General features: G+C 35.3%; 1 protein-coding gene and 1 long non-coding RNA gene across 11 annotated transcripts in view; one reads left to right on the plus strand and one right to left on the minus strand.

Annotated features, from left to right (window-relative positions):
* The window catches only part of nfia (nuclear factor I/A), a 167,556-nt gene that overhangs the window by 21,607 nt on the left and 127,161 nt on the right, over positions 1–18,788 (plus strand). The window contains exon 1 of one of the 10 annotated variants that reach the window (XM_051908664.1): positions 14,310–15,213. The exons of 5 other annotated variants lie outside the window; for them this stretch is intronic. In XM_051908664.1, coding sequence (XP_051764624.1) covers positions 15,187–15,213 — 27 coding nt within the window. In that variant the 5' untranslated portion in view covers positions 14,310–15,186. Of the gene's footprint in view, positions 1–14,309; positions 15,214–18,788 lie in introns of those variants that run through there. 4 more of the 10 variants (XM_051908658.1, XM_051908659.1, XM_051908662.1 and 1 more) reach the window with 4 other exon arrangements.
* Positions 8,405–13,041, minus strand: LOC127520504 (uncharacterized). Its single transcript, XR_007932139.1, has 2 exons — positions 10,562–13,041; positions 8,405–8,583 (listed from the first exon to the last, which is right to left on the minus strand). It is a non-coding gene; the product is annotated as an uncharacterized LOC127520504 (long non-coding RNA).

Below are 18,788 nucleotides of genomic sequence, written 5' to 3' on the forward strand. Positions count from 1 at the left end.
GAATAAATTTTGATTTGACTGTATATATATATATCTACTAATTGTTTAATATTTAATGTTTAATATTTTCAAATTAAACATTTGTTAGAGCAAACATTTATTTAGATACAGATCATTCTAGTACATCTTAAGCAACTAAGCTTTTCCTACAAATGCTTCAATACAGTATTTAAACTCTTTACAGAGTCGAAAAAGTACCGTAGAACAGCATGAAACTTAATCTAAGAGTGGCGTGAGACTGACGAAACTCGCACACACTCGCCCTGTTGCTCCTCTCCCACCCCTCACTAGGCTGGTGAAGTAAATGATGTTGTCGCTCTGTTCCAATTCTCCACCTGTATCCTTCATCCCAAGCTGAAGTCTTTGTAGGTTTGTACCCCTGCCATGTTAATCTTTCTCCTGCTCTGGCAAGGCAACCCCATTCATTTACCTGCCCATCCACCATTGCTCTTCAGGAGGCGTCAGCGGAACCCGTTTACACACAAAGACTCAGACAATAAAGGGATGTGGATGAGCTTACAGGCACTCATGTCACAATTAAATATATGTTCTGCTCTCACTAATATATCGTAGTCCAACATTTACAGTAAGGTTAACATATGTAGTTGCTTTTCTGTACACACACATATATAAAAGGAGCTAAGAGAAAGGCTGCATATATGATGTGTTTGAACATTATGGAATTCCTTCTTACATATGAGCACATCTGTTCTCAGATCATAGTGCTTCTGCGTTCAAAGACGTTGCTGGGAGTGTAATCTATGGGATTTAGTCTGGAAGCCATGCAATCCTGTCTTGACCTAAGGAATAGTATTAAGGAGAACTAGAAAAAGCCCTGTGCAGAGAAAGAGAGCAAGTTCATATTGCAAAGTTTGTCGTTGCTGTAGTTTAATATTGACATTTAATAAATAGAAAGGCTTACTTTTTCTTTTGCATATCAATATTAATGTGTTTTGTAGATTATATAGAACATAACAGTCAAAGTTAATTGCCCTATTTCAGTGTAATTGCCATCATTGACCATTAGAGGGAGACATTACTCTAAAACAGAAGTCAGAAGTCTTTCTAGCACATTTATGGTTCCAAATTTTTTGGGGGTGGGGGGTGGTTGTGTTTTTTGTATGGTTTTGTTTTATACTATAATGATTATTGTATAAATTTAAGATGTAATAGTTGTAAAAGATTTTGCTTATTTGAAGTCTTTCATTTGAGCTGTTTTAAAAATAGATTGACTATATATATGTATAATAGAGAATTAAAGGCCTATAAAATTAATTTAAATGAATAAATCTTAATAAATTTATATATATATATATATATATATTTTTTTTTTTTTTATTCTTTGTCACATTATATGTAATAAAAAGGTTTTAAACTTTTTTTTTTTTTTACTCAATCGTTTACATTTTTGTGTCATCCCCCCCTCTATGTGAGTTCACCAGAAAAGCATCCCTGTCCTTTTTCGCCCCTTCTCCTCTCTCACCGTATTAATACATTACAGTATGAACCACACATATCAAACAGAAATAAATCCCTCTCCTCCAGTAAATAGAGATAGACAGATCCACATGGCAAATGAAGACATTACACATATAGTTGCGAAAAGCGGATTTCACGTGTCTCTTTTTTTTTTTTCAGTGGGATATTGCCAGTGTGGGTTTGATAGAAGCACATGTTGTGGGGAGATAGTGAAGCCACAACAAAGGCGGCCTTGAGTGGAGGCAAGCAGCGGTGGTTCCCTTGGCAGGGCCGGGACCCTCTTCATCCCTGGCACTGTCGGCATGAGTTAGTCACACCGTAGGAGAGGGCCCCGAACGGCCTGTCTGTCGCAGATGGGCACAATAGGCCTGGCACTGCCTCATACCTCTGATCGTAGACATGAAAGCCTAATGATCGCGCATCAACCACGATACTCTAAAAATCATTGACTGTGGAGCGCGTCATCGAAATGACAGACGACACCTCATTGACGCTCTGTCTGCGGCTTAAGCTGGTTGTCAAGTTGAAAGTTAGACCGTTCTCACGTTATTTATTTTACAGTATTTTATACCGCAGGGCTGTTGAATGCTTGATTCTGATTGGTTGATGAACATTCTAATGTGTGCAGTTATTTTCCAGTAAACACACAGTTAAAGTAGTTCAAGGTCTATCGATCACATTATAGTTAGTGATCGGCCGATATTGATTTTTTTTAGAACCGATACCGTTAATTTGTGTTTATGTGCCAATAACCGATATGCAGAACTGTTTATACTTCTGTTTTTGACACAATTACCACACAAACTTACAACAAACTTTACAACATTTTATTTATAACAATCACTCCCTCCTTCCATAGAAGAAAAAACAAATCTTATTTATACACCAATAAATAGAGGGGTCTGAGAGTGCAAAAAATAAAAAAGTGCACTGTTACTAAACTGTTTTTGTTGAAAATTAGTAGTCTTTCATGTTAATTTTAATCTTCATATTACAAAAATAATTTTATTTATAAAAAGCATCAGCAGCAACACTAATGTTAACAATAAGCAAAATAAATGTAGAATGTCTAATGTTTTCAAATGGAGAAAATAAATTAAAGACAGGAGTCATATCAACTTTACAGAAATGTAATACTTCATTTTAAACTACAGTTTTAGTAGATTTATAAGCTGTTTAATAGGCTAAAGAGTGAAGAATAATTCGCTGGATAATGTTCAATAACTGAATAATATTCTCTGGAATACTGGAATATAACAAACAAAACATTTCTCAACTGGTATGCTATATCAGAATTATTAATATTGTTTTTGTCGTTCTAGATTATGAAATATCTGCTGACAAAGCGCTGTTTATCTATGCATTTACACAGAACTATACTCAAACTGTGATCGCTTGCGGAGATAATAATAATTAATTTCCATACAGTTGTGTTTACTTGGATGTTTATTAGTGAATTAATGGTTATATAGTAAATGTTTATATAATTACGGTGTTTTAAACAAGTGAATCTTGTTAAAAGTTACATGCGGTGGCCATGCTGGAGCATTTCCTGAGCATCAACCCACCGAGTGAACAACAAAATGCAGACGACTTCACGAGGCTAATGATGAGCACAGACAACAGAGAGAGAATTAAATTCAGCTGGTTGTCTCAGTATACTTTACCTGTGCATGCCGTTGTCTCGTCTCCCCTCAGATGCGCTGTAATGGCGATATCCGATTATGGTAAAATGCTTAAATATCAGGGAAAATATCGGTAAATCGATATATTGGTCGATCTCTAATTATAGTACCATATCACTTCGCCAAATGATTTCAAGGGTCTTTACAGCTGACAACAACAAATGAACCGAATCCCACAAACACACTGAGCAAGCAAATGTAACAAATAATATTACCTTTTATTATCTATGGAAAGCACAGTTTTTTCTTGTGCTTGAGCTGCAAACTTGTTTTTCGATAAAACTCAAAATTCAATTTTTTTGTTTAAATGGTTTGCAACTGCGAAAACTTTGCATTGTGGCTACATTACCACCGTGGGTGTGCATTATTTTTCAGTGATTCAAAAGCCTGTCAACAGTTATTCCTCCTTCCACTTTTGCCGCTTTATTAGACTGATATAAGAAAGACAGGAAATTTTTGAAGTGAGAGTGTTGAACTGGTATAATTGGCATTTACTCTTCGTTGCTGTAGTGATCAATAGAGTTCGCTTTTATTGTAGGATTTTCAATGGTGTAATAAATAATTAGCAATTACCCTCGCACACCTGTAGGTAATGGATAAGTGCGTAGGACAAAAGACCAAAAAAGTCAAAAATAAAAAACAAACAAAAGAAAGTCCGGCACACTATCAATGCTTGCAAAAGGATCAAAATTTGTTTATTTGCCACAACGTTTTGGTCCCATGATGAAGGTCATGGGACCGAAACGTTGTGGTAATGATTGGATGGTTGGATCAATGTGGTTTGCTATTGGTCGATCTCATGTGAGTGATAGGTTGTCCCAGTAATAGCGTCACTGCAAGAGAGAGGGTGAAGTTATTTGATTTACAGATTGAGGGTATATTAATTTAAAAAAAAAAAAAAAGATGTGCACGGATAAATCATTTATAATAAATACTGCAATATTCCATAAGAAAACAAGAATTGCTCATTTCGATTTCATGGTGAACTTGAAGAAAATATTTTCATAATAAAGCATCTTGATGAGAATTTTGCATGCTTCAATTTTAATAATGCATATATACACACACACGTCAAAATTCTAAATTTTGAAATACATCACATAATGTTATCTCTTATTATGCCAGCTCAAAAAAGATCTCAAATAAGCACAAAATTAAGGCCTTTTAGACCAATAAAAAAGGGGAAAGACAGGAAATTATCGAAGAGAGAGGTCAGTCTTGGACTGGCATAATTCGTGTCTACACATTGTCACTGTAGTGATCAACAGAGTCCGCTTGTATCAAAGGATTTTCAATGGCGTAATAAGGGAATTCACTTGGGATTGTCCTTGTAGTTAATTTTTATCTCCGTCACCTGTCGGTTCCTGCATGCTGAGAGCTGAGCGCATGTATGTTGGGAGAGGGAGTTGTTTCCATATCCAGCTGTGTGCTCCGAGCTGCAAATCGTTCCCTCTTCGTTTTTTTTCCCCACCAGCCAGGAACAGCTGTCAGGTGTCTCGTAGTGTTTTTTAAAGTGTTCAGGGTGGGTAGGTTGCCTTGCACATCTGTTTGTCTGTGTATGTGTGGCTGTTTGTGTGAGTGTGATGCCTTTGCATTCTCACCGTGACTCTCTCCATTGATTTTTGAGTCCTTTATGCGGCCGTATCTGCGCTGAATGAACCACGTATGCAGTGAACAGTGAGCACGCGGTCTGGTGTGCTCCTGGCGGTCTGCGCCGCGATCAAACAGAAGGAATGAGGGGGAGGGTGAAAACGTGTTATATATACCCAGCATATGCCTGGCTATTGCAACAGCTTGCATATGGACTGTACTTGCCTGGAGGCTTGTTTTTAAGAAAGACTCTCCGTGAGTTCTGGACATTGGTGGACATGTGTGGCATGATTTCTTAGAACGTTTTTTTTTTTTTTTTTTTGGAATTCCCGCATATTCAGTTTAAGGATGCACTGATTTTTGCTGATATATATTTTGTGGCGGCTGATAATCAATGTAATTGCCAATATTATTAACATTCTGTTTTGTTTACTTAAAAAATAAAAAATGAAGCATTTAATGAGAATTTTGTATGTCTCTATTGAAATAATTAATTAAAAACCATTTAACTGTACATAAAAATGATGGAAAATGCAGGATTCCCTCAGTTCTAGGAACCTGGAAATGTCTAAGAATAATAAATAAATTAATTATTAAATAAAGGCCTGGAAAAATAATTTAAATATTAATTTAAAAAAGTCAAGAAGTTATTCATTTTGGTATTAAATACATAAAGATTTGAATGTTCTGTGAAAATGGTTTAAAGCTCAGGGTTCCCACATTCATGGAAAACTGGAGATATCACAGTTTTGAAGTATTGATTTCCATGCCTGGAATTTTTTTTTTATTATTATTATGGAAAGTCATTAAATGTTTTATTTTAAATATATATTTTTATGCATAGCTCTCAAATATTTAATCAGCTAAAAATTACTTTTTGTGAGTGCAACCTATGTTAATTTTTTTTAAATCTTTATCCAGTAAGCATAGATACCTGAAAAAGTCATATGCGTTGTTATTAATGTTAAGTATACATTTTTTTTTTCTTTTCTAATTATACTCAGCTCTAAAATATAAACTATCATTCAAAAGTTTGGGGTAAGTAAATTTTTTCTTTCATGTTTTTGAAAGAAGTCTCTTTTGAGCAATTTAAAGTGCCCTTGCTGAATAATAGTATTAATATCTTTAAAAAAAAAAAATACTGAACCTAAACTTTTGATTTTAGAAAGAAATTGTGCTTTTTGAGTGCATTCTCTGTTTATTGATTTTTAAAAATCCTTATCCAGAAACTTTGGATATTCACCACTCATTTAATACATTTCAAATCTGTCAGTTTACTGATTAAATTGATCAAAATGGACCCTACTTCTGGTATCATCCTAATTAAATGCCAAAAATAAGGGAAAATAATAATAATTCAACAATATGTCTTTTATCCCTTTTTCTAAAATGTTTAATAAAAAATTCTGCAATTTAGTGTTTTTCTTTCCCACTTGACATTCATCAAATCATGCCTGTGTGGTTTTTACAGAAGAAGATAGTAACACACAGTCATGAAGATACTCTTCATGGCTCCTCGTGTGTGTGTGTTTCCTGTCTCCTCACACCGTCGTAGGGCCCATCTGTCTCCTTTCACTCCTCTTTATTCTCACAACTGCCTCTCGTCTTATCAAGGCCCCTGTCTGCAGCGCACCGCACTCATTAGAACCGTCGTAAGCACCACTCTTCATTAATCTACGCCCAATCGCTCTTTAAACACCACATCAGTCCTATTGTTCACAGTATTTGTGGTGCTTGGAGGAAACAGTTTTATTTATTGAACAACACAGCGAATGCGAGCCGAGTCGTGCCTGTTAGCTTGTGTTTGTGAATGAGGAGAGAGCGCTGTGCAGGCCTGACTCACAGATCTCCTGTGTGTCCTGTGTGTGTGTGTGTGTGTGTGTGTGAGAGAGAGAGAGAGAGAGAGAGAGGGTTTACTGTGGGCCAATCCTGGCCGTATTCCAGCGCTGGCATCTCAGTGGCAGCAGGTGGAGCCCACTGCTTCCAAACCAGCACCAGCACTCCTCCCCCACCCGTCTCACCCTTACCAACACAAACACACACTCCATGGATATATTCTCTCAACGCTGATTGAACAATGGGGATTTTTAAGTCGTATAGTTCTAAAAAATTTAGAAAATTCAATTATTTTTTAACAAAAATGAAATATTAAAGGAACATTCCAAGTGCAATACAAGTTAAGCTCACTCGACTTAAATTGTGGCATGCAGTGTTATTTTTGACTAAAAACAAAAACTTTAAAAAAAAATTCATTAATTGAAATAAAGCTGAAATAAAATAAAACATAAATAGTTGAAGAACTTAAACTTTAAAAAATTAAATGAAAAATAGAAAAGTATCCTCGACATCTAGGCCTAACTGAAATAAAGTAAGTTTGAGTTAAAGTACTAAAATTACTAAAACTAAGAACCTCATTAAAAATTAAAGCTTAATAGAAATATTATTAAATAATAATAATAAAAATGACAAGAGCACAACTTGCTAAAACACTAAAATTTAAATGAAAACTGAAAATATAAAAGTTCAAAATAACTATAATAGTATATAAATAATACTAAAACATCTCTGGTGGCATAATGGTGATACAAATATTTATTGCATCCCCGTTTCTTTAAAAAAAACAAATATCAAGGTTACAGTGAGGCGCTTACAAAGGAAGTGAATGGGGCTAATTTTTTGAAGGGTTAAAAGATAAATATGAATCTTATAATTTTACAAAAAGTACATTAATCAATTCTTCTGTTTAAACTTGTATATTATTTGAGCCGCAAAGCTGTTTAAACCATCATTTTACAGTTGTTTTAGGGTTTTCAGCATTATCGTGGTGACAAAGTTGTAAAATTGGCTATAACTTTACACAGAAAAGGTTAGTAAGTGATTTTATCACACTAAAATCATGTTAACACTCTAATTGCTTATGTCTGTACTAGTAAAACTGAAAATTGTAACACTTACAGACAGACATTAATTTCAATTGTATCTGCCTCAGATAAGTAAGTGATTTTTATTTTATATTTTCTCTAAAATATGTAAACACTATTATTTACATCTTTTGGCTATACTGTACCCTATTCATTTCTATTGTAGCTGCCTCACTGGCATTAAAGAAATTAATTTTTGCAGGTAATATACATTAACCTGTACTGAACTCAGAATATTCCTCTAAAAAAAACCTGCCATTTTATACATGTTTTCCATCCCCTTTTAAAAGTCACCTGTCGTTTTGTAGACATGCAAACTCTGAGTGTATTAAAGCATCAGCCTATTTAAAAGCACAATAGAGGTAGAGTAAGGGGATCCTCTGTCGTGTTTCTTGTTGTTTATTCATAAGGCCCGGCTTGGCAAAGCCCCGAAGGCAAGCTGCTATGGTGCTGGATAATGTTATTACCCTCCGGCTGCCTAAGCAGAACTGCAGCCCCAGATCCAGCGACTCCACACAATCCCCTCATCTACCCCCCATTCCACAAAAATCCTGCCCCACAGTGCCTATGTTCCAGGTGTGTGCCGTTTGAGCGTGGGGCTCCCGTGCTTGGGTGGTATTTACATTTGGATAGCCACCACGTTTATCATTCCCAAACACAAATCTTTAACTTGGCCTCATTTGGGTGAAAAGTGTGCACTTTGTCCTCTTTTAAATACAAAATGAGAAATATTTGTCAAGATTTCTTTATTGAAGTGCATGTGATATTTGACAACATTCCGAAGCGGTTTAAGTTCAACATATTGATGGACAAAGCACTCTTGCTGAACTGGAAGGAGGGCTCACGGTTACAGGCGCTCAGACTGGATATCAAAAGGACTTCTGTATAGAAAGATCACCCTCTTGTGGCTTTTAATGGAATGCAAGAAAAAAGGTGAATTAGTTACACATCTCCAGTTCACTCTCCAGATCATTCAGACTGAAGCCAGACATTAGTTTGAACTGTTATCTTTCGCTCTGCATTGGCTTGTCATTACTGAAATGTAGTACATTACTATAACTAAATATTCTATATATTTTGGACATCACAGTCATTGGATTAATGTTTTGAACAAGGTTAAAAAAAAAATGTTGATCATATGTATTATAATTAATTGTACAAAATAATACAGTAGTTATATTACAATTAATCTGGAATTATTATATTATTCTTGACATTTTCTACTTTTATTCATGCTTACCACACAAAATATATATCTGCTCTTAAAATGGTCTTGAGCAAAGCTTACTGATCCCCTTATAATTTGAATTATATTTCACAAGTGTGTCTGAAAAGGTAAGGTTGATTTGTTATTTTTATACACACACACACACACACACACAATTGGTACAAGATTTTGATGTTGTTTCGAGTCCTGTCAGTTCAGATTACAGCCTCTAGGTGGAGTCTCTACCTATATTTGATGCCTGGCTGGATAGAATGGAGGAGGACGTCGGGCTAAATTAATGATGATGAGCATTGAGCCCATTATAAATAATCATTTATATTCTAAATTATATTAATAATTATAATAACGACAACTATAATAATAATAAAATGCCTAATGGTTTTGTATGACACCATAACGAAATATGTTGGTAGGCTATTATATGCATGAGGTAATACGTTTATAAATATTTATTTTAATAATAATAATACTGAATGATAATATGATTGTTTATACCATTAATATATTATTTTTTACTTTTTGGCTTAAATGGTGGCATAATTTTATCTATATGCTATTTCTCTGTATCTATATTAATGGTATCGTAATTTTATGTGTTATCTATTTAATGATTTCTCCTCTTTAGATATTATTTCACTCACCTTTACAAAAACTACTTTCTTGCTCTTTTATGGCTTTTAATAGTTATTGTGTACGGTTACAGTGAAAGCGTATTTTTTCACGTCAGATTAAATCATCTTTATATGGATGTATGCATCTCTCCTCACTAACATTTTCCCTAGCTCATTTGCATTGTATGATTTATTGTTTTGTTATATACGAGTATGATTTGAGCTGGAACTCGTCAATTTAGAATTAGTTTTCAACTGACGCATCCTGTACAAAGAGTCTATACGGGTGATTTTGACAAGAATGCCTTTATGCAAACTACAATCATTTAAATATGTCAATATTTCGAGTTGCTTTAATTTATTTGCATATAAATTAAGACACGTGCTTTATAATGAGAAGTGCACGAGAATTGCATTTTCAAATGCAATATTGACATCTTAGACCTTCCGAGCATGTTTTATTTTTTTTCGTGATATTACAACATGCGTAATATAAAAAAAGAACTCGTTTTTTAAGTATAGTGGAAATTGTCATTCATTAGTTCCCGCAGCTACATAAATTTAGAAGTGATTAAAAGTGCTTTACTACTGCTTTTAGCTATTTTGAATTGGCCCATTAAAATGATAAGCAACATTAACTCATTGAAGCCTAACTTGCTGCATTATTTACTTTTTACACAATAATTTTAGCCATGTTGAGGATGTTTATTCATTAGATGGCGATCTAACGCTGAGTTTTATGCATTTTTACCCCTGAAGACTGTCGGGATGTTCAGAGAAACTTCAGCGCGCACTTTTTTTCCCCCCTCCCCACACACACACATACACACACACACACACACACACACTCATGCATACTCGTCTGGCAGCGATGTGCTTTCGCACCCGCTAAAGCCCGAACGGATTCTCAAATAAGACCTCGCAGATGTATTCATTTTCTTTTTTTCCCCTTTCTTGTGTTAATCTCGAATAAAAAAAAGTGATTTGTACTCACGTCCACCACTCAAGTTGAGGAGAAACTCCATCCAAGTGGATTAGGTGCCTTACCTGATTTGGTCCCGTGACTTTTTCCACACTTAAAAATGAGCAGAAAATGCATCATAAAACCCCAAATATGGTTTCTTTCGAAGAGTTCAATCCCTGTAGTTCGCTCCGTTGTCCTTTACACACTGCAGTTTTTGCTTCGTCTTTGCCACTCTGCCTCCAAAAGCTTTGGCACAGTTGCCTTGGCATTCACTACCTTCTCGTAGAACTTGGCAGAAAATGCTATAAAGGCGTCTCTAATGTCTGCCACAATTAAACGAGACAAAATTATGTGAATTTTAGAATTTTAATATAAATTAAATTCTTTTTATTATTATTATTTTATTTTTGGTTATCCGAGATTGAATGCTTGGTAACATTCGTCTTGCCTCATAAAGGATCAATGGAAAATAAACCTGAATAAACGGTGTAGGTTTTGTAACTCATTGTTTAGCTATAGACAACACGTCAATTTTTGATTAATATATTTGTACTTTTAATTACTTTTTTTTTTTTTTTTTTTTTTTAAATAATATCACGATTTGAAATAGGCATAGAGTCTGAATTAAATGCCATATTTAAACCTAAATCTCGTGTTAAAATTCAAGGTCATTCAGATCATCACGTTCAATGGCATTCATTTAAACTTTTCAAAGTGAATATGAGGTTCATGTTTGACACAGAATGTCATGTAAATTTCTGTTAAAAGTTTCTCTAATATATGTTGTCATTGATAGAAAATATCTACTAAACTGCTTTTTTGTTTTATAGTTTTCAGTTCACCTGACTCTTCCCGCCAACTTCGTGAGTGAAAAGTTCGTCATCGGGCCTATAGGCGCTGTTCAGCCAATCAGTGCTGAAATCAATGCGTAAATGTAAGTCTCTTGATAGCTGTGACGGGAGTTTTGAATTCAGACCTAGCACATTTAGGCCTAAGTGGGCATTTAAATATGCTCCACAATCAAATAATATTTAATTTCGAATTCTGAAACATAAAACTAATGTGAAAATCTGATTATTGGATGATTCATTGATCCAAGTCTCTTGAAGTTTCTAGGCCGCTTTTAAGTTTTATAAAGGCTGCATGATTAAATACAGGCGGTTCATGTGTTAAAATGAATGCTGCCATGCGACTCCCTTTTTATGACTTGACAAGCGAGACATCGAGAAACGTTTCCTCCGTTCAATAGTAAAGTTCCCATTCAAATTACAATTGCGGAGCTAAACCAGCGCAAACTGCTGAATCTGTTGCATCTGTTGTTCTAGGCTATATGGAGTTAAAGTGCACACCTGAGACATATCCAGGAGTGAAGAGGAATTTTTTTTTTTTTTTGGGACAACAGCAAGAACCAGTTTTTCTTTGCTTTACTACAAACATGTTGTGTTTAAGGATCATTTCATGAAATTAAACAAATAAACAAAATGTAGCCTATTTTTAAAGCAAATTTCTTTAGATATTTTAAATAGAAAACTTTATCAAAGAATGTCTTTAAGTGCTAATACATTTACCTCAAGCTAAATTTAAGAAAACTGTATAGGCTATTAAGATAAGTGACAGGATTGACAGAATTATAGCCTAGTTCATTTAGGAATCACTTCCCTTTCGCTCAAGGTCAAGAGTAGACAATTCAAAATGTTTGGAAAGAATAAATGCAAAATAACTGGTATTATATCCATTATTTTTCCTATTTAAATGTGTCAGTTTTGTAGTACAGCATAAAGTTTGAAACGACACATTTCAACGTCAGGTCTGACTGACCGTGTTGCACATGTTGAGCTTTTGCATTCCCGTCAGGCTGTCAAAACAAAACGGAAGTCTGATATCATGAAGATAAGCGGTCTCTCTATTCCCAGTCTAATTTATTAGTGTTCCGCGGGGCTGTTTACCGAGAAACCGAGTGTCAGGAGTGGTTGCTGTCACATGCGTGTGAAACTTGCCCAATAGCGACGTTGTGAGCTTTGAATTTCAGTGTTTTGCCCAATCACAGAGTAGCTCATGAAAACACCAGAGGGAAGGACCTGCACCTGCAGCAAGTTAGTGTGACTGAGTTGTGAGCATAATTAATATGCAGTTTCCTATCATTTCCATCATACATAGCGCTGTGTTAATTATAACCTATCTTGCATTTAACAAAACGCACCTTGGTGTTTGTTTCACTGTTTAATGCTCAGAAATCTCGACTCATGTATGTACATCAAATGCTTACTTTCTGGAATATAGTGTTTTTTTGTTTTTTTTTGTTTCCCTAACAGATTGATATCTCATTTAGAATACCATCCCGTCTTTCTGAAACACTTTTCTGTGTGCACTGAAATGGATCCTGCACGTTGCCGTTTTCTAGGGGGCGCCCGATTGACTTACAGCGAGAGTGGTTAATAATAAAACGGTGCTGAGTGCCAACCAAACTAATTACATGAACTAGGTTTTCTTATTAATGATGTTTGCACGTTCAGCACACGTGATTAGAAACATAACATTGCATTGGCAGTCGCTTGTCCATCAGTGTCCATATCTCAACTTGTTTTTAAATCATTTAAGTTGTTTAGATGACCCTCTTTAGGTTTGACATTTTTGAAAACATGCAGGGTTTCATTTTGTGTGGTCTGTTCCACTGGCTCTTTGAAATAGCCTATCAAAATCCCTGATATAAATATTAATAGGCATACGCTGTTAAGGAACCTGTCAGCCGCATATCAGTCTGAAATACGTTCATGACGGGGCTCACAGAAGTGAAAGATGATACTGAAAACATTGGTGCTTATAACTGGTCCGTTTCAAAATATTGTAAAACAATAGGCTACTGATTACGTGCAGATAGAAATGTACTTGGGGTCGAATAGACATATTACGTGAGCATGAAGAAAAAAAAACATTGGTTTATTTATTGCAGTTGTAGTAATAGAAAGAATGGTTTTTGGAGAATTATAAGCGATCTGTTCCGAGAATCCACAACCGCAAGATTTCGATGACGTTTTTTTCAGTTCATTTTAGTGAATCATAAACATTGCGCGATCAGTATAGTTCGATTACTGAATGATTTAGGTTCTTTTTACTTAATTAAAACACTCAGCGCGAACAATGTATTCCGATTCCAGAATGAATGACTCTTTTGAGCCGATTCTTTTTAGTGAGTCAACTACAAAGGCTACAGCGATTCCCATACGATTGACTCCTTTGAACTGGTTCTTTTAGTGAGTCAAAATAATTATCAATAAGTATGAATCTCGCGTACTAACTAGTTATTGCTTTCGTCATGTCCGACTCGAAATGAAGCGAGAACTGTAATTAAGGCTCGTGAAGCTTCATTCATTTACTGATTGGTTGTTCGTGTTATGCATTACGCATTTCCCTATAATCAGTTTTTTTTTTATTATTTTTTTTATTTTAGCCTATGTTATCACATTTTACTTAGTTTTTAAAAATGTATTTAATATGCAGGTAGAAGCAGTTATTTGATTGCACTTTTACTGCTTGTGCAAACGCACCTTTTAAATTAAATAAAATTAAATTAAACGTATTACTGATTTGTTAAATCTGGAATGATTTTATCATTTGACAACACACTACTGAGGGCAGTGAATGCTGTACGAACGTCTTATTTTTCCAAACGTTTCTTTCTCAAAAGTACTAATTTATTTATGTGTTTAAAATAAAGCGGAGGCAAATACACAAAAATCAGTGCATGAAATGTCAAAACATGTTAAATGCATTATCACACTTTCTGCATTACAGTACTTCATGTATATGAAGTGCAACGGCATTGGGAGTGCATATTTCTCTTGTCCCGCATGTGTATGGCTCTCGTACCGATATTGAGGGCGCTGTGCTGGTGGGAGAGCCCAAGAGTTTGAACGGCAAAAGTGAACGGGAGCTTCGTCTCAGCGGACTCGAATCGTGCTCTTCACTTTTTTTCCTCTCTCTCTCTCTTTTTCTCTCTCTCTCAGGTCGAAACTAACCACGACACAAGTGGCAGCTTTTGCAACAGGGGGTTTTAAGGATATTACAATCTTCCTAAGCATGCCGAGCCCTCCTCGCTGCTCGTAAATCCGCCTCAGTTTTGCTTCGCACCGCCACATGCCTCACGGCGGATGCAAGCGCGCGGCGCGGCGCGGCGCTATAAGAGACAGCGAAGAATGAATCAAACGCGACTTTTGTAACGCATCCGGACAACTTTTTCTATCTTTTTTTCTATTCAAATGACTGCAAGATGAAATAATCGCTCCTCTCGGCGGTTCATCACTACAGTTTCACTCATGGCTCTGTGAAATCTCCGTGTACTGTACTTCCATCCATCCGTCGTCGGGACTTTTCTCTAGGCTGCAGTTGATGATAATGCCGAAAGTTTGGATATACGGCTTTAACAGTACAGTACAGTAGATGTGTGTAACTCGAGGCGGGGTTAAAGTTCAGCTCTATGGAGCGCTGAAGCGTCGCGCGCACTTCGCAGAGTTGGAAATGTGAAAGCAAGAAGCAAGGCTTTATTTTCCCTCTCTCCCTTCTTCTCTGTCTCTCTTTTTTTTTCTCTTTTCATACACACATATACATACACACACCCCATACATTCACACATACACACCCTCACTCACACACACACACACACGCACACACAACATATACATCGCCAATTCAAGAGTTAAAACCGACAGATATGTATTCTCCGCTATGCCTAACACAGGTAAGTGACATTTTCGTCTATTATTAACTCTGTTTGTTGCATTTGAGCGGTGTCTTTGGCCGGGACAGCACGGATAGGGGCTAACCTTTGCTTAAGACAAGTAACTTAGTGTGTAGTAAGGCATTTCTGCTCTGACAGAGCCAACTGAACTACCACATGGTGGATGGCGCCCACCTCACACACATATATGTTTCTTTCATATGCACATTTATATACAGTTGTATTTTGTTCTAGCCGCTTTTGCGTAGGGAGAGATTTTATTTAGCAAGTTAAGCTTTAAATAGGGCTGTGCATGAAAGAAAACGATACTCTAAGCCTGCAGAGTCAACCTTATGCACGTTTGATTCGGCTACCCTGTTAAATATAAAGTTCTTTAACAGTTCTTACTTTCAGCAAAGAAACCCCTGTTAATAGGTTGCTTTGTTTTTTATGTATTTTTTGGGAAAGTTTTTGATGTTACATTTGTAAGTTTTTCAGATTAGTTCACTGGACTCTGGGTTCTTTAAAGCATCAGAAATCTAAAGAAATGCAAAATAAAAAACTCTTGCAGGACCTAAAAAGGTTCTACTATCACAGACTGTTTTTCTTGTTGGTTCTAATAAGGAACTTTATTTTTGAAAGTGTGGACATTTAAGTTTAAGACAGCACATAAACGTATGCACATTTAAAGAATAATCTGAGATCGGAATAGTCATATTTAAGTGCACTTTATTGTTAAATATCTATACAACTATGCCGTTTTCTGTATTGACTTTAGTTTGAACCAGCTGCCAGCAATAATTCTGCTATTTTATATTTTATTCTTCTCCAGTAATCAGAAACTCTTTGATTAGATTTTTGCAAACTTCACTGTCATATATATATATAATGTCAAAAACTTAACATTGATTGAAGTTGAGTACAATCTAAAAGTTAAGACTGTTTTAGCTTTGGTGCTGTCATGTCTGATAACCTAAACAATAAGATTATAAATACATAGTGCTGTTTGTTTGTTGCTTTATCGTACTTTTGTAATCGGCACAGAATAAAAACTAAAGTGGAATAAAGTTGAACAGCAACTGAGAGGGTTAAAGGAGGTTTAAAAAGAAATCCAGCCATTGTCTGAATCATGGTGGCAGGTGAATTGAGGTGACAGGTCTGGAAAAGCTGTAGTGTTATACTGTAGACTTGATATGATTTTAAACTGTTTGGTTAAATGTGTTTTGTTGAATGCACAAAACAAAGGAGAAGGCCTCAGTATTGTCACGAATAGGGCCGTTCTTTTGACCATGTTAGTTACAGTCTGTTTGGAGACACTGGAGAGGATTCATGCGAAAAAAGACAAATTATATGTAATGTGCACAGAAAGACGAGCTGAGAAAGCTCAAACTTTAAGTCGTCTTTTCATAGATTTGATAACGCAAGACTTAGATTTTAGTTGTTTTAGAGCTTATTTATTTCTGTTATAAATCCATGAAGAACCATGGGGAAGCTTTTGATAATTTGTCAATCACTATAAATGTGACACATTATCACTGACCGACACCTCACATAAAAACTCATATATCGTATGATATATAGCTCATATATTTTATTTACTTGACTATAAATATTTGTTGCTAACAATACTTATTAAAAATAAGCGACATGCAAAATTTAGAAGAACAGTGCAGTTTACAGTCTTACAAATTTTTTTAAAGCACTGTTTTTTTTTCTTTCTTTTAAATAAGTAATAATGCAAGTAATATGATAGTGATATTATTAAATATCTAAAAGTCATAGATGTGTTGAAGATAATTGAGACGAGCCATTGATTTCCTCACTGTTACGGTGTTAAGGCAGCATGAGGTCTACTCTCTCTCTCTGTGTGTGTGTTTGTGTGTGTCGTCTTTAATAGTCCTCTGAGTGCCAGAAAATCACGTCTTTATATAGCTTTCATTTCATAGTAAAATCCTTAAAATCAAAATAACACATTTTTCAACTCCTTGATGCAAAAATATACTTTTATCTCTTACGTTAGTTATTGAATAACTTTCAATGTATTAACATCACATTAGTTGTCTTTTTAGAGACGTGTGCATTCACATTGTCCGTTTTTCGTACTATTTTTACATGCGTTAAATCTCTCTTGTCTCTTTTGGCCACGAGGCACTATTGTTCCCTGCTGAGGCCTTACTATAGGACAGCGAGGTTCAGCTTAAAACACTTTAGGAGTCTGGAAAAACCTGACATGCTAACCAGACCCTATACTGACACTCAAGCACGCTCCAAAACGCAAAGAGCTGTTTGTTCTGCCACTACGAGTGTGTATCTTCCTAGAATTCAGTTTTTGTACATTGCTAGAATTATAACAAATGAAGAAAACACTTTCTGAAACATGAATAATTTGCATGTTAAAATACGATCTGTTGTGTATCATTCACCACATAATTCTAGCAATTGTTCCTTTTATTTAGAAACCTCGCTAGCGAACTGCAGAAAGTTATCCATGTTTTTACAGTAGAGATTTTCCTTATTGATTTTTTTTTTTTTTTTTTTTTTTTTACAAGAAGTTTGAACATGGACAAGTCTGCAACAGATCCTTTTTTTGAAATAAAAACATAATATACATGTATAAAAAGCCGCAACAATAGATGATATCAGTTATTGAGGAACAATATTTCACAGACTTTGGATTAAGTTACTTGGAGAGTCAATTGAAGGCAGATAAGGAAATTCATTCACTGGTTTAAATGAAGGATGAAACAATACAGTTTTTATGCCTCGGAGGCAAGGGAGTTTGATTCTTGAACAAGACAGGAAGGAAACAATATGATTAAACATATACATTTGCTTTGGTGTCTCACAGGAGACACACACATTGTTCCGTACACTATAATAATGATATATACTTATGCAAATCCCTGATTTCCTGTGGTGTAACAAAAGAGATATGGCAATATGTATCTATAGGGAGTCTGTTGTTGAGTCTACGACTAACACACAGTAATCTTACACAAACAGTACCATATTTATTTCAATCTGCAACTTAATACACATCCAAAATTATGCAAATGTGTTACATATGTGTATTTTTTGTAATATTTATTTATTTTTGCTTGATGGTATATTGTGATTATTTTTAATTACGATACAAACATTAGCAGCAGTGCTTGAAATTGGCCCGAGAAATTAATTTAATTAAGGTTCCTAAATTACACCGAATTAATTTTTAAATTTCTAAAGGCACTGGTCCGAGGCCCAGCGCGTTATATTCATATCTGTGCTTATTCAAATGAAATCTGCGCTCAGCACATAGTGCACTTTGCTTGCTTGCTGGCAGCCCTCTCGTACTCGCACGGTCGGTTTTGGGACACGATGCAGGGCTATTGCTGTTTGTGGAAATGTTATTCTAGTGATTGGCAGTCTGCCATTATTCTCTCTATGTAATAAAAACCCTGAGTTATTTTCTGTGTAAAATCCCAAATTATTTCATATTAGAAACCACACGTTATTTATTTGCCCAATTATTAGTGTTTATTTGTTTTTTCTTTAGGCAATAAAGAAATGGACATGCAAACCTACAGAGACAGAAATGCACATACAGTATAGGCTAA

Source organism: Ctenopharyngodon idella, chromosome 10 (assembly GCF_019924925.1).
Source record: "Ctenopharyngodon idella isolate HZGC_01 chromosome 10, HZGC01, whole genome shotgun sequence".
Classification (NCBI taxonomy): Eukaryota; Metazoa; Chordata; class Actinopteri; order Cypriniformes; family Xenocyprididae; genus Ctenopharyngodon; species Ctenopharyngodon idella.